General features: G+C 27.7%; 2 protein-coding genes and 1 long non-coding RNA gene across 6 annotated transcripts; 1 reads left to right on the top strand and 2 right to left on the bottom strand.

The window, feature by feature from the left end:
• Positions 1–1,905: 1,905 nt before the first annotated feature.
• LOC114933068 (uncharacterized) lies at positions 1,906–15,554 on the bottom strand (the record flags this gene model as incomplete). The annotated part of the gene is made up of 2 exons (XM_085484020.1): positions 1,906–2,672; positions 15,539–15,554. Coding segments are annotated over 2 exons (405 nt in total), but the record flags the coding sequence as incomplete, so codon positions are not given.
• On the top strand, positions 5,609–12,025 carry LOC114933066 (dipeptidase 1). 4 transcript variants are annotated; one of them, XM_085484052.1, is made up of 11 exons: positions 5,609–5,661; positions 7,899–8,052; positions 8,513–8,675; positions 9,153–9,436; positions 9,804–9,861; positions 10,302–10,478; positions 10,552–10,642; positions 11,027–11,102; positions 11,236–11,386; positions 11,495–11,610; positions 11,800–12,025. In XM_085484052.1, the coding sequence occupies exons 1-11, from the start codon at positions 5,658–5,660 to the stop codon at positions 11,933–11,935; spliced, it is 1,410 nt and encodes a 469-aa protein (XP_085340178.1). In that variant the 5' UTR covers positions 5,609–5,657; the 3' UTR covers positions 11,936–12,025. The 4 variants fall into 4 exon arrangements, with proteins under 4 accessions (XP_085340178.1, XP_029161339.2, XP_085340180.1 ...); XM_029305506.2 differs by having other exon boundaries at positions 5,623–5,670; XM_085484054.1 differs by lacking the exon at positions 5,609–5,661 and adding an exon at positions 5,954–6,158.
• Positions 15,555–16,104: 550 nt separating the features above from the next.
• Positions 16,105–17,019, bottom strand: LOC114933067 (uncharacterized). Its single transcript, XR_003820012.2, has 3 exons — positions 16,721–17,019; positions 16,355–16,504; positions 16,105–16,144 (listed from the first exon to the last, which is right to left on the bottom strand). It is a non-coding gene; the product is annotated as an uncharacterized LOC114933067 (long non-coding RNA).
• Between the last annotated feature and the right edge of the window lie 416 nt (positions 17,020–17,435).

Below are 17,435 nucleotides of genomic sequence, written 5' to 3'. Positions count from 1 at the left end.
TATCAAATTATAATATCGCGCGAATCAAATACATTTTTATTTTATATATTTGCAATATAGGTACCTTTTTTTCATTAGGTATATTATTTTATAACTTCATTGTATAATTATCTATTATATATTTCATTTTTCTACTCTATTGGTATTTGCCATCCATCTCGGAATTATATAGATATAATTATAATAATTAATATAATAAATCAAATTATTATTATTTTGTGAAAACGTACCTTTGCTTGCACTTCGTCCTTATCAGGACCCAGAGATCGATCAGGCCTTGGCACCGATAGACTCCTATATTCCTCGATGGTGTACGGACGATATGTCGGTTTCTTCAACTTATCCGAACCGCTACGCTCGCATTGCTCTCCCGGAAAGAGGATATTTGAAAGTATTCCTCGATGCGGTATCTCGCAGGATCGTGTAGCTTGCGTTGTAACGTGACCTTCAACAATGCGACGATAGAAGCTGAGCTCGCTACTATCGTCCCTCGAGGTGCCTGGAAGAGATGAACGACTTTCGTCCAGACTGAGCTCCCTAGGTTGGCTGTCACCGCAAATCGACAGGGTGGAATCCTGCGGAGACCGAATGCGCGAACACCTCGGGAATACCTTCAAAAGGAAACTGCGAACTAATTTTTCATGTTAATTGCGCGACACGCGACACATTGCCGAAATTAGCCTTGATGAACGTAATGGCGAACGAGTATCGTCGGATCAAAACGGCCGCATGCAGATACTTTGATTTATGTAATCATGAATTACCACACTCATCGGTACAGACAGAAGAATGAATTCCGCGCGAAAAGGAAAAGTGACGTGAAAAGCGGCAGCCAGTGACATGAGAAATGACGCTATCGACTTTTCGAGGTAGGAGCTTTTTGTTGAAGAGAATAATGCTTGAAAAGTTTGCAACGCGTCATACCTCTATAAGATGAATTTTTAAAAGCAAGGATAAGAGAACCACTATCATATGTTTTTTAACTGCTGTCTATAAAATCTTGTTTTACTTAAAAAAACAGAGTATACTTGACAGACAAATGTACCACTTTAGTTGTATTTCCATTAATATATATATATATATATATATATATATATATATATAATACTAAATTATAATTTTAATCTCAATTAGATAATTTGTTCCTAATCTAGTTTATTTTATTTTATTTAAATTTAAAAATACGAATATATTATACATATATATATATATATATATATATATATATATATATATATATAATTAATTTTCCTTTTTAAAGAAAAAGAATATGTATCTTGTTTAAATAATTATTTAACTATTTTATTGATAATTATTTTAATAATTATTTAAGGTGACCCTTTTTGCATATGAAAAAGTTTTCTTTTTACAATCAAAGGATCTACGGCAAAAAAGTATAACCGGTTAAAGCAATTCCGGAAAGTTCGAGATATTTTACAGAGAGCGAATGCTTTAATAAAAACTCTTTCATAAAAATGTCACTTTTTTTATCGTATAACTTTGTCGTGCTTTAATATATAAAAACGGTGGCAGCTATGCCTACATTGTGCCGCGGTAGAATCTCTTTTGCGAAGAGTCTCTCGCAAAATGAAAATTCCATATGCATAACGATATGTTTAGATAAAACCCTAACATGTGATTTAATATTCCCAATCGTGTCAGTGTAACGTTAATCGAAACTTATGTACCTACACGACGAAGAGAAAATTTCCAATAAAAATTAACGAGACTCGCATAAAATACACAATAAGCTTCTCTTTTCTGAAAAGAGAAAAGAAAGATCTCGCACATTCGTATTTATATACAAAAATCAATATCAATAATTTCTCTGAGTATATGACAATAAAAGTTAAGTTTAAGAAAAAGAGATAGATTATCGCTTCCATTTCTGAAGTGATTTTAATCTTCATATTCATGAAAATACTCTTAAATAGGCACATTTGTCGTCATGCTTCTCATGCGGATTCAGAAGAGACATTGAATTCTAAACACGAATTGGTCTCTCACTTTTGCAATTTAAAAATCTAGCCACTTTAGAAAAGAGACCGGCAACGTCAAGTTATCCAACGAGACTCGTTCGCCGGATTGAGAATCTCTCCTCATATCCCTTCCACCCAGTCCCAACACATCCCCCTTCTAATCACGAAAGAAAGTAAACGTCCTCGGGGAAAATTGCATCGTTTCGCGTCGTCCTTTTTTCCTCGGCAGGATGATGGGGACCAGGATTGGTGGCGCGTTTCGGCATTGTTCCGCATTGAAGGAGAAGTTCCATCTGATTAGGGACTAACTGGATCTACGACGGTGAAGTTCCGAATACGAGGTCCTAGCCGGTCGAGTCCACGGTGCGAACACGTTACCAAGCCTTTTGTCGGTCTTGGTGTCGCTCCCGTTGTTGCGCAGGTTATATTTTGATGAAGAATTTTGCGTCTCCGGGGAACATTGCTCCGTCGACGTATGACAACAACGACGATTCGCGTCGCTTTCTTCTTCTTCACGTTCCCCAACGACATCATCCCCCTTTCTTATACGAAGCCGCGATTCATCCCACGTCGACCTGCTCTCCTGTCGTCGTCTGACGAATCTTCTTCCACTCGCAGTTATCGAATTTCTGACGTCGGTTATTCTCGCGCACCTGTCCCCACGTACGGTCCCACTGGGCTCCGTCGTATTGTCTAAAATGTTGTCGGAACATGAGATTAGATATAGTATTTTCTCCGTCGAAGATAACATAAAATATTCTTCTTGATATTTTATTTCATACATTTATATAAGTTTTTATTTGTTAATAATTAGGTTTGCATTACGTTATAAATACATATAGGTAGTATGTCTATTCTGCTGACGTTTAACATTGATTTATCGCTTTAAAAAAAGTTTGAATTTTTCCAACATTTTTTTCCGGAACATAATAAAATCACTCTTACTCCATCCATTCTTCTTGTTAGAATCGATAAGCGGGTTTCCTTGCTATTCGTGTTACACCCCCGCGCTTTGCCTTATTCCGTCTAACTTTGCTCGTCGCTTTAATTATCCCGCTGAGTTTTACATTACCGCGAACGACCACGAGTCTCGACCAGAGATATTACGTTTTATATTATATAATTGGTACTGTCGTTAACGAGGCGATCGATCGCCTTCAGTCCTGCGCTCGCTTCGGTTCCGTGTTCCCAAACTGCCGTCGAACTTTCGATCGATTTCCCAACGATCGCCGCTAAGTCAACGCTACTATGCGCCGATCATTAATTAATTAGCGCACGATATCCGGGAACTCGTTCGTTCGTCCGCAAAAGCCACGGCTTCCGAAGGTTACAGGAAATCGAATTGCATTACGCAGAGCATCGTTTTATCATTTTGCAGCGCGCCATTTTATTATTTATAACGCGCACAATTATCTCCCGCCGATGAAAAGAAAGAAAGAAGAGATATTTTCAATATAATGTGAAAATATGGAATTTCAATCCCAAAGTATTAATTACTTTTCAGAGATATTAAAGAAATATGAAGAGATTTTAGTTTTTTACTAAATCTCACTTTCTAGGTATGTGTTTGTTACATATATGTATAAGTTCTCCATATTTTTGATTTACAATTAATTTGGCGTGCATAATTTTACAAAATATAATATCACAACACAAAAACGAAAAAGTTCTCTATCAAAAATATATTGATATATATTATTTCATTATATAGCTATTTTTAAACTTCTTTCGTAAGCTCGATTCTGCCCAATTAACTTTTACATCTTTCGTACCTTTTATTCCATGCGATGTCGTTAATATTGAACTTAAAGGAAATAAAATGTCCTTGACAAATTTATCAATGGATTTGATTTCTTCGAGGTTAGTATCATTATCATTATCATTATTATTATCATTATTATTATCATTATTATTATTCATCAAAACATTTTTTTCAAATGAATCTTCCTCAATACTCTCCAAAGAATCCAAAGAATACTTCGACATTGGTGCGAAATTTTCATTTGACACGAAAAAAGTTAATAAACAGACTTTAAAACATGTATGATAACGATAGTAATCTTAATTGATCCCTATTTTTCGTGCAGCAAACTTCATACTTTTTTCATCCATACAATAAATTGTTTGCAAGATATGTATCAATTTTTAAAAAACTTTAATATAAGGTATATTTTTTATTAAATTTCTCAATAGCGCTTGAAGAGTATTTAGAAAAAGGTTATTTATTGTTGGAACTGTTTTAATTAATAATATTATGTATATATATTAAGATATTATACACTATTAATAGTTTAGTGTATCCGATATTAAACTATTTAATAATTAAATACTGAATATATAATTTGAATCTCAAAATCAAGAATATTGGATATTATCATATTTTACTTCTCAAATTAATATTGAAAATTTAAAAATTGTCTGCAAATATACATATTCTTGCTTTGTTTTATATATAATTTATTAAAAGCAAGTCTAAAAATGTGTTTTGCTATTTTATATTCTTATAGTCATCATAAATATTTATTAAAATGTATTAGAAATCAGTCAATTTTTAATTTTGTGTGATTAACAATAATTTTAATTAAAACTGAAAAAATTTAAGCCTTGTTCAATAGTATCATTTTCTAAACAATATATTTATCACATAGTGTCATCTTTCTGCGTTATATAGAGACAAATTATATAAGACAAATCGATAAAATAAATACTCTGACTTTGCTAATAATTAAATAGAATATTCCAAACTAGAGTTTCACATAAATTAGACATTCTACCAATTATCATTATCGATTATTATTTCTATTTTGCAAATTATTTTATATTAACTATGGCTGTATACTGCTGTTAATATAGAAGAAGACCGTCTTATCGTCTGTTGCTAACTATATAATATTTTCTCCTTCTCTTCTTCGCTCTTTTTCTCCAATGTAGATATATTTTTATTTAATCTTTTTATTTAATAAAAATATGCGCATATATCTATATTAAAAATTTGCATAATTATTTAGACAATCTGACATGATGCATAATTACATAAAAATCAATAAAAAAATCGTTATATAATAAAAGTATATAAAAAGTCTTAATTAACTATTCGCGTTTCCGAATATCGAAAAAAAAATCAAGAAGTTGTTCTTGCACGCGTTCTTACAATCTTGTAAACCTCGAAATTATTACTTGAAATTATTATTAGTTTTAATTAATGGTATAAAACAACCTCTTATATATATATATATATATATATATAATAATCGATTATGCATTAGATTTCGAATGACCAACAAAAAAATGTTCAATTATTAATAAATACGAAATCTAATAATAATAATCATCAAAAGGGTGCGTTTACATCCACATAATCACAGACACGTTTATTATCTATAGCATAAAAAATGTAATCAGCATTGTCATCAAGTTATTTAATAGTAAATATAAGAAATAGTGAGTTTTCGTCGAGAATGCTTTGCTACCAGAGCAACATTGCTACGTCACGGACTTTGTCGCTTTTAAAGTGAGATGTCAAACATAGCATGTAAGCTAATGTATTATCGCATAAAGCTCCATCATATATACATATGTATATTAGAACTACATACTAAAGGTATCTCAAGGCGATGCCGTCTCTCGACAGTATACCGCTTGATCTCATCGTCGGAGGAATGCTTTGCTACGTTTGCCATGGGTGAATCTAGTACTTATCGTATTGATTTATAAGAGCATAATGCTCGATAAAATATATTTTGGCGAATATTAAACAATAATTTTTAAAACGCATAATATGTTGACAATAATCATTACTTTGGATCGCTTTAAAAAATTCAGCGTGTCATTGCAGATCGTTTATCGATTCATCGTTATCATCTTTGTGTGTAGTAAAATAATTAATTTTTTTAATAAAAAATATATTTGTGACGCGTCTCGCTCTCTTGTAGTCCTTTTATATTTGTATAAATATAACAATTTACATAAAATTTGAATTTTATTTATTTAAATAAGAATGTAATTGTGTGTATTAAATAATGTAAGTGTGCATGTGTATACACGAGTATATGTGTGTAATTATTAAGCGTTTATGCTTGTTCCTTGCCAAAAATAAGATATTACGAAAATATCACGCGCAATGGAAACTTTTACGAAAAGATGATACTCTACTAATGCGATAAGCTGATGTTACAACTGGTTTGTATTTGTAGTTTTCTTATCTTACACGGTTTGCTATCAAATGGATTAACGTATCAAAAATTTCAATTAATTGGTAAGAAATTCTCGTACATTGAAGCAAAAATATTTATTATATGTATTAATTACAATTCGTTTGGAATAAATTAAACTTAATTATGATAACATTTGTTACGATACATTTATTCATATGCTGATTAATTAGATTAATAATCTAATTATGATGGGAGTCTCAAAATATATAGTATATATAAATCCTGAACCGTCAATTTTGTGCCTTCAATCAGACAAACTGATAACGTTCAATTAATAACGTGAGATTGGTAATTTTATTTTCTAGTATTGTAAGTATAATTATTTCACATAATTACATGTATCATAATAAAGATCCAATCTTTTAGTGGTTTTGAATTCAACTTATTAATAACATATTATTGACATAAATTTAATGTTTCAAAATAATGCGTGAATTTAAAGAGTCATCTAAAAAATATTCATCTTTTTTGATTAGATAAAAAAGGAAATGACAATGTTAAAATATTTTAACAACGATCGTTAAACGTGCTAACATCGAGCAAATATCACGATTTTATTGCTGAGTAATTTCTACGATTTTTTATCGGGCTTATCAAGGATCACATCAAAGATAATTGATTAATAATTGAAGATATAATTATCAGATTTTTCTTATAAATACATATGTCTATTATACCACATATATTGCTTACAACTTTTTCTTGATATCATTTTCCAATTTATATCGACACACGTAGTGATCTCTCTTTCGCTTGATTTGTACATTCTATACATTTCATATAAACCTCATATCTACAACCTATAGTGGTAAGTGATGTAATTAATAAAAAATTAATCAAACAAGAAACTTTTTGTTTGATATTTTGTTAGTATTTTTTATTACCGAATTTGTTGCAAAATTATTTATCGCAAATTTAGAATTCACCACTCTCTTCCTTCTTTACTTCCTTTTTATACATAGTCTTATAGCAATGTAAAAAATATATAAGAAATTTTATACATAAAAATCAAAATTTTTTTATGTATATTCTCCTATACACGAACTAAAGTACATTTGCATACATTTTATTCACGATTCATTTTACATTTATCCCGATTCGTATATCAATATTAAATTATTAAGAAAATACACATTTGAAAAAGTGATTACCTCTATATGCTTGCTTATGTATCAGTAACGTCTATTATAAAAACTATCATCTATTCGACATATAAGTGACTAAATGAATCAACAGCATTTATCATTCATAAACCAAGTATGAATACCTTTATTGAAAAATTACGACTATAAGTATAAACATTCTGTTATCGAAGCGTGTATGTGCGCAACTTTGAATAATTCTATCTTGTCTGCATTTTAACTGTCATTAAAAATATAACTAATTAAAAATTTAGAAAATTCGTAATAATAATAAGATATATGTTTATGTGTAATTATGTATGTACTTGTCGTTTTTTATAAAATTTTTGCAAATACTTATTTTTTATTTTAAATATTATTGAAAAAATAATAGTGTACAATAGAAATGAATATTTATTTTATAATTTTGTTTATAATATATCAGGTCAATGTGTAGTTGTATATACATATACATATATGTATACGTATGTGTATATGTAAATTACAAAAACTGTGTGTGTATGTGTTTAGCTTTGCTCTCTGTAACAAAAGTTTTAATTTTGCTACATTTTTATCTTTTCCAGGTGTTATTTTTCAATATTGTACGGGAAAAATGTTATATATTAGTGTTGCCGTCAGTCTGTCAGTTCTTCTACTTGTGATTGGATTATCCGTAGGGTTGAGCATGAACGCATTTAAAGGACGAGATGCTCTCGATACGGCGCCTCTGATTGACGGGTAATTCAATAATGCAATTGAGAAGCTAGACTGCATATAAAAAAATTAATAACTTAAATCTATTTTTGTTCCATCGATATCATTTAAAGACAGCATTAATCGTTGATGAATAATCTTCAGTAGTTATATTAGTATAAGTCAATTAAATTCAATTAAATTGAAGAGCTATGGCTACATTTTATCAGATCTTTATCTTAGAAAATCAGATAAGGCTTATTCTTTTGTATTAATATTTTCTTACATTTTCCACAAACGTAAATTTTTTCATATACATTTTGTTTATGTATTGCAATAAATCATATTATTACATTATATCATTATTCAAAAATAATAACAAGATTTATTCTTGTAAAATACAAATTAAATGAATGATCGAAGATTAATCAATTTTATCGCACATCTATAACTTGTCTCTTTCTTTTTAATTAATTAAATGTATTTATCTATTATATGTTTGTAGCCATAATGATTTACCATTCAATTTCTATGAAATCTTGAACAACAACTTGTCAGCCTTTCATTTCGAAAACGATCTAAGGAATGACGTTGCCTGGGGAAGAAACGCTTGTTCCTCGTGTTTCACTGATCTACCTCGCTTAAACGCAGGAAAAGTGGGTGGACAAGTAAGTCACATATCTCGCATACAAGATAACATAAAATTAATTATCGTCAGGTATTCGCAACTTATTTATTCAACAATTAATGTATCAGTCATTTCATCTTGAGTTCATTGTCTTATTCTACAAAAAATTATCTATCTTTGCTTTTCTTACATCTTTGTCTATTATTTTATTTTTCACTACATGTCATAACACTGAAAAAAATTTATTGAATTCGAATAAGTATTTATTTCAATACTGCCAAATAAATCATTTATTTGAAACTAATATAATATTGATTTAATATGAAAAAGATTTATTTGATATAAGAAAATCCTTTTCAAAACAAATCAATATTTATTTGTTTCAAATAAATGATTCATTCGGCAGTATTGAAATAAATATTTATTATAATTTAGTCATTTTTTCAGTGAAGAAGATTGTTATTTCAACTTTTTAAAACACTTCTGATTCTATCACGAAATTAATGAAATTTTTCAGTTCTGGGTGGCATACGCACCATGCGAGTCGCAATACAAAGATTCTGTACAATTAACATTGCGACAGATCGATGTAATCAAACGATTTGTTCAACGATATCCAGCCAATTTGCAACTGGTCACTGCCGCGGGAGACATTGAAACCACATGGAGGAATGGCAAAATTGCATCTATGATAGCCGTCGAAGGTGGTCATTCGCTTGACTCGAGTTTGGCCGTCTTAAGACTCTATTATGATCTCGGAGTTCGTTACGTTACCTTGACACACTCTTGCAATACACCGTGGTACGTTGCCGTGAGCGCTGCAAATAGTAGAATTTTTCGCTCGTTTATCGCGATTATATCTCAATTAATTTCTGTATTAAGCAATTATATCTCTATTAAGCTCTATATTGTGCGCGAACTTTCCGTATTCAAAATATAAACTACGAGATACGGTATTAAATTTTAATCACGTTGTACATATAAATACAAGTTCTTATCTCTTTTGATAATTATCTCTCGATAACGCAAATTTTGATACTATTTATAGATGCAATAATTCCATTAAATTTTCTGCATTAGAAACACGCAAAAGCACTTTATCTTGTATCATAGAATATAATGAGAGAATATAATGAGATGATAAATTTTATTATTTTTATTTTTACAGGGCCGATGCGTCGATTGTGGATAACGGATATGTATACAACCTGACAGAATTTGGAAAAGTATATCAGAATTATTTAATTTTTAGTTATTTTTACTTTATACATCTTATAATAAGAAAAACTCGAATTATTGTTTCACAAGCGTTCGACAAATTTTTACGAGATTATAACACGAGACTGATACGAAACAGTAGCTAAGAGATAAATTGATATATCAGATTAATGTGATATACCGGAATTTGATCAAACAGAAACTCATGACAAGCTAAAATATTGATTAAAAAGCTAAAATATTGATTGCCTTCTTTGTTACAATGCGCATATTAGAAAAAATTTTCGAAAATTAATACAATTAACATCTATTAATTGCACATGAAAAACGACTTAAACAATAATCGTTCTAAATTAACCTGATCATCACAAAAATTTGTAGTTTTAAATAAAAACTAAAAATATGTCAACTGCCGCCAATTTCTCCTAATAATGATATTTTATTATAGACAGTGGTTTACGAAATGAATCGAATTGGAATGTTGGTCGATTTATCTCATGTCTCTCACAATGTTATGAAAGAAGTTCTCGCAATAACAAGAGCTCCCGTCATATTTTCGCATTCGTCCGCTTTCAGTGTTTGCAAACACTACAGGAACGTTCCCGATGACGTTCTACATCTAGTCGTAAGTATATATAACGAGAAATGCTTTTAAGAAGAAATGCAAAAGTTTCAAAAGCATGCTTATTTTCTTTCAGAAAAAGAACAATGGTATCGTTATGGTGAATTTCTTTAGCGGTTTTGTAAATTGTAATTCTTCCAGAAACGCGACGCTACAGGATGTCGTAGGTACTGTATTCAATTAGGCATTAATTATAACTATACGATATGTGTTTTAGTACAATACTTTTGAAATTTTTCATCAATTAAGTTTTACAATGATTTTCTAAACTTTGCTCGGTAAACACGATTTGTATCTCAAAAATTAAAGATAATAACATATGTATGTAAAATAATATATAAAAAATCGTCTCTTTTTTTCTCTACACATAAACATTATCTAGCATTATACAATTTTCTTTTTCAATATGATTATTTTTCATTTTTATTCTCACAATTTTACAAAATCTGAATGTATGCGACACACGTATTCTCTTAATTTTAGTGGTAATTTACTTTCTATTGAGCATTGATCAAATCAAAATGTAAAAATATACGTATTGACCTTTTTAGATCATATAAATCACATTCGAAATCTTATCGGAGTAAATCATGTTGGTATTGGCGGAGATTATGATGGTGTATCCTCGTAAGTAATTATTTTAATCCTAATAATACGAATATTATGCATTCGTACATTGCGAATTTGTGCTAATAATTAAATTAATACAAAAAAATTCAAATAATTGTGAATATGAAATATGTTTAATGAAATTAATTAGAATGCCGATGGGCTTGGAAGATGTCTCGAAATACCCCGATCTATTTGATCGTTTATATGAGAATCGGGAAGAAGAACCAATATGGACCAGAGAGGATTTAGAAAAATTGGCTGGGAGAAATTTTCTTCGCGTTTTCCAAGCAGTAGAAGCGGTATTAAAAAAATTACAAACATTTTATATAATGCACTCATAACGAGTAATAAGAGAATAATTTTTTATCATATTTTTTCTTTATTCTATTAATATATTTTCTTAAAAGGTACGAGATTCTTTATCATCCGAATCGCCTCGAGAAGATGTTATAACGGGAAACGAATTATATATTGCACAAAAGAAAGAAGGACTTAACCCAGGGGCATGCCAAACAGCAATAGAGTAAATATTATATTGTTAAATATAATAATCTTAGCTATTAAGGCGTGTTTAGATTTGTTTTGATTAAATATAATATATTTATTAATATAAATATACATATGGTATATTAATTTAATTTAATTCGCGGAAAAGAGTGGTAATTTTCCTAATATTCAGTATTTTATAAATATTTTTTTACTTTTATATTAGATGGAATAATGTAAATGCAACATCAGACGCTGAAGAGAAAACTTCAGGACTATCAAAAATAATGAAATTAATAAAAAGAAATATATTAAAAGTGACACACCAACATTCAATATGGGCTCAAGTGGGAGGTTGTTAAAGTATAAATATAATGTAAAAATATGTAAAAAACAATATGTGATATTTCATTAAGACGCAGTTAATAAAAAAATTAAAAAATGTAAAAATATTATGATAATATTATTTACTTTATTTCTATTTATATTATTCGATTCTAAATAAAAAAAATAAAAAATATTTCACAAAATACTTTTCTCAGACGGAGCATAAAAATAATGTATTATTTGAAATCTAAAAATTATTAATTTTTGTGATTATTGAATTACAAAATTGAATTAAGATGTTCATATACTATACATATAAATGTATAGTAAACTATATTTTAATTATAATAAATATAAACTTTGCGGAAGAGAGATCACACATTTGATACAATATCATTTGCGTACTTAAAGGGAGGAGTTTTTTTCTAAAGTTATCTTTTTTAAATATTAATGGTAGCATTTTATCATACTAAATATATGAGATATAATCAATTAAATCGAATTTATCGATAAAGATTAATAATGATAATACTCTCGAAGCAATCAAATCCACTGATAAAGTCAGAGCATTTTATTTTTTTTAAGTTCAATGTTAATGACATCGCACGGAATAAAAAGTACGAAAAATATTACAGACCTTCTTTACTTTTCTATTCTTATTTATTTTATCTAATTGTATTAAATTTACATAATCATATATAAGTGACACTTTAACATAATCAGAAAATAGATAGAATGTAATTATTATTTTATAAGAAGACGTAAGTAATAAATAATATTTTCTTTTTTATTTTAATTAAATTTTTTTTACTTTGTTCTATAAATAAATATTTTAAATTATTTTTTAAAAATTAAATCTCGGAATAAAAAAATTTAAAATACTATTATATTAAAAAACTTATTACGTATTATTAATAATTTGTATTACTTATTACCATTAAAAATTGCGACATTCATTATTATTAATATATGTATACATATACATATATTTGTAATATTGGAAAAGATTAGATAGTTAGACTACACACTATATATAAAATAGATTAAAATTACATATTTTAATTTTATCAACAACAAGTAAAAACTTATATAATTCTAATAATTATTACTAATTTTCTTTTACTTACTGATTTAAAATTACTCTGTCAACAATTTTTCAATTACCATTAAAAATTGCGACATTCATTATTATTAATATATGTATACATATACATATATATTTATAATATTGGAAAAGATTAGATAGTTAGACTACACACTATATATAAAATAGATTAAAATTACATATTTTAATTTTATCAACAACAAGTAAAAACTTATATGATTCTAATAATTATTACTAATTTTCTTTTACTTATTGATTTAAAATTACTTCGTCAACAATTTTTCAATGTAATCCTCTCCATCTATTAATTCGGACTATTCTATGAATTTTACAGGTTTTTGCATTAGTTTAATATTTGTTGTTTTTTCTCTAAAAATTTAATTTTTTATTAAATCATGAAATAAAGTTAAGTTGAAACATATGGCTGTATTAATATAGATATCTTATTCTTCGAATTACTCATAAATTTAGAAATATTTTATTCCAAGTATAATCGTCATATTATATCCATATTAAATGTAAAATAATATCTATAAGATATAATGTACCGAAAAAACATCAATTAATTATATTAACTATTGACTTTTTCTAATAATTGATATAACAGTTGGGATTGAAAATCCATTGAACGTTATATGTACATAAAGATAGAGAATAGGCACTTACATATTTTCCCAGATTAATCAATAATAGACAGAGAATGGAGTAATTTAATAAAAAGATTAATCAATAATAGACAGAGAATGGAGTAATTTAATAAAAATTCTTAATTAGCATTTAGTATTTACTGTAAAATACTAAATATATATTAAATATTCTTAATATTTTAATAAAAAGTAAAATAAAACAATGCTGCGTAAAAATAACTTGTGGAAATTAAAATTAAAATTTTTATTAATTAATTATTCTAAAATTCTATTCGATTAATTCGAATTACTGGAGAAAATCTCCAATTAAAAAGAATATAACTGAACATACCGTAATGTGAAACAATTTTTGGAATTTTCGTAATCCATTCATGATATGTTAATAATATCACTTGTATAACTACAATATAAAAACCGTTTTCTTGATCTTTCATATCGATCATAATTTTTAATAATGTCTATATTGCCAACCATGTCATCAAAAACTTTAATCTCATTAAAATTGTTAAGAGATATAAATTAATGTTGACACGATCTGATAATAAACGTAACGAAGTTTCTACACAAAATTGTCTGAAGAAAAAAAAATAACTTGATTATTTATAAGTATCTCGAGATATTGTGATAAGCATTGCTAGCACTAAATACGATCGCAGTGCGCATTTTATATTTGTTCAGCGATAAGATTCCTAGATATTAATGCAAATGTCTATGATAGAATCACTTTTTATGATGATAAAAATTATAAAAGAGAATAATCACGTACAATAATTTATTATTATTTTCAAACAATATACTGCTCTTACCTGTGAAAAATTGATGCCATTGCGTGCAAATACAGAAGGGGTTTTACTAAAGTAAGATTTATTTCTATTTACAAAAATGCGCAAAAGAGACTTCATTCTGAGAAGAGAAATCCTATTTGTATACATTTATCTTCAGCACTAACTTACAAGCTGGTATTCTCTCATCGTAAAAAGTCTCGCATTGATTTGTATATCTTTTATTATTTCTCTTACCTTTTCTTTCTCTGCTTATATGCATGTACCATATGTACACACACATATAATACATACAATATTAAAATAAGAACTTGATAATATTTTATTAATTTTTTATCTCTTTTTATTTCTTTCTTGTTGCATTAGAATAACAGATTTTAATGGTTTTGTATAATATGTGTAAAAACAGTTTTAAAATATAATTCTTATGACACTCATGATAAAATTTCTTAGAAATTTGATCGTTATGCCTTGTGTTACAAAAAATATTCAAGCAAACATTTTTTTAATAAAAAATATGCCTGAATAATTTTTTATTATACACATAACATAATGCTCAAATTTTTTAAAAATTTTATCATAAATATTATAAAAATTACAAAATTATATTTCAAAATTGTATTTTTATATATGACACTTGTAATATATGTATTATATATATAATATTATAATATTTAATATTAATATTGATAATGATAGTATAAATATTATGATATTTAATAAATATAAATATAAATATTAAAAACATATAGAATATATATAATTATATATAAATATAATAAATTTAATTGCAGAAAACTCAAGTATTATTAACAAGGAAGATTTGATTGTAATACCAGTGAAATGTATTAAACGTTTTCTGTGCTGTTTTTATATTATTCGTTTTTATATTATTTACTTAATTTAAAGCAATATATTAGCAAATCTTATATATATTTGCTGATTATAAATAAAATTTCAAAAGAAAATTAGAACCAATCTTTTTTAAAATTGCCATTTAAAATGCATATTCTATTCAAATAATAGATAAACACATTGATGTACTAGTTGCAAACAGTACAACTATAAACAAACAATAAATATAAAAATAAATAATAAACTTACCCCAGGAGCGCTTGAATTAATCTGTAACATACAAAATAAATACAAATTGTAGCAGTGTTCAAAATAACTAATATTTTTAAAAATTATTATTTCATATGTATATTAAATTATATTTTTGATGCATAAAAAATGACAAATAATAATTAAATTTTACAAATTTTGATCTAATATAGAACTAATAATTTTTTATTAAATAACAGATACTAACTCTAGAGTTACTTCGACGATGCCCGATGCCCCCTGACCCTGCTCCTCCTCTCAGCCTGGTCAGGATGGTCAAAAGTTGAAACGCACGACATTTTAAACGACACTCTCGCACTAAAACGCGCGATATTTTATTCGACACTCCCGCACTAAAATGCGCGATACTTTACTCGGCACTTCCAATTTTTATTTCTCGAAATTTCGATCTAATATGTTATGAAATTATTAAATATTCCTACAATATATATTTCAAGGAGACAATGCTATTGTAAATAATTACTTTAGGCAATGTATTAGCAAGTATCATATATAATTGCTAATTCTAATTGAAATTCAGAAAAAAATTAAAACCAATATCTCCTTTAAAATTTGAATACCGCAGAATTGCTCAGGTGGATTGATCTGTAACATACAAATTAAATAAAACTGTAGCAATATTCAATTAAATAACTAATATTTTTTAAAATTATTATTGTATATATTGAATTTTATATTTAATGCATAAAAGAATAAATAGCAAAAATAACAAATAATTTTACAAATTTTGATTTAATACAACTAATTAATAATTTTTTATTTAATACATTAAACAAATAACATATAGATACTAACTCTAGAATTGCTTCGACGTTGATGCCCCCTGAGTCTGCTCCTGCTTTCAATTTGATCAGAATTATCAAAATTTGTTGATTTATACGTAGGACATTTTGAAAACGCTTTTCTGCATTGAAATTCATCCCACGATTGCTCAGTTGGATTGATCTGTAACATTCACAAATTAAATAATTAAATTGTAGCAATATTCAAAATATTTTTAAAAATATTATTATTATATGCATTAAATTTTATATTTGATGTATAAAAAAAGTAACAATTAATGATTGAATAATTTTACGAATTTTATTTATTTATAATGCACAATAACTACTAATATTTTTTTATTTAATACAATAAATAAAATAACACACAGATACATACGGCAGAATTGTTTCGACGACGACGCTCCCTGGGCCTATTTCCAGTTTGGTCAGCATTATCAAAATTTGTTGATTTATACGCGCGACATTTTGACGACACTCCCGCACAAAAATGCGCGATACTTTGTTCAGCACTCCCGATTTTTAGTTCTCGAAATTTCGATCTAACATGCTACAAAACTATGAAATATTAATATATTCGGAAGACAATACTATTGCAAATTATTGCGTTTATTTGACTCGATTGATCTCCTTACCGTCTTATATCTGCGCAGATATCGGAGCACGAAATCTCGATCTTCCGGATATTACCGCGCTAAAAGAGGAAGAAGAAATCGTTGAATTGGGCACGTAGCGTCTTGAACCAATCAGGATAAAGAGCGCCAAAATCTCTTTGTACTGATTGGTCAAATTTTGCGATAACTCGCGGACGTGTGTCGAGTCGCCTTATTGGCGGAATCGTCGATTCGACTTATCGAATCGAAATTTGTATTTTAGCCAATCAATTCGAAGGATTACACACGAGATATATCGAAACTCGCCGAGCAGTAATGGAATATTTTGGCGCAAAAATTCAAAATTGCTTAAAGTCGAATACGAATAAACACATGATGTAAGATATCGAAAATATAATATTTTCCCTTAAAAATTCGACACAATAATATACAATAATTGAATATCAGTGAGATATCTGACTACTTTTGCAACATGAAAAT

This window comes from Nylanderia fulva, unplaced genomic scaffold, assembly GCF_048542155.1.
Source record: "Nylanderia fulva isolate GAGA-0341 unplaced genomic scaffold, ASM4854215v1 Scaffold29, whole genome shotgun sequence".
NCBI classification, from domain to species: Eukaryota; Metazoa; Arthropoda; class Insecta; order Hymenoptera; family Formicidae; genus Nylanderia; species Nylanderia fulva.
This window is presented reverse-complemented; position numbering and strand designations above follow the sequence as displayed.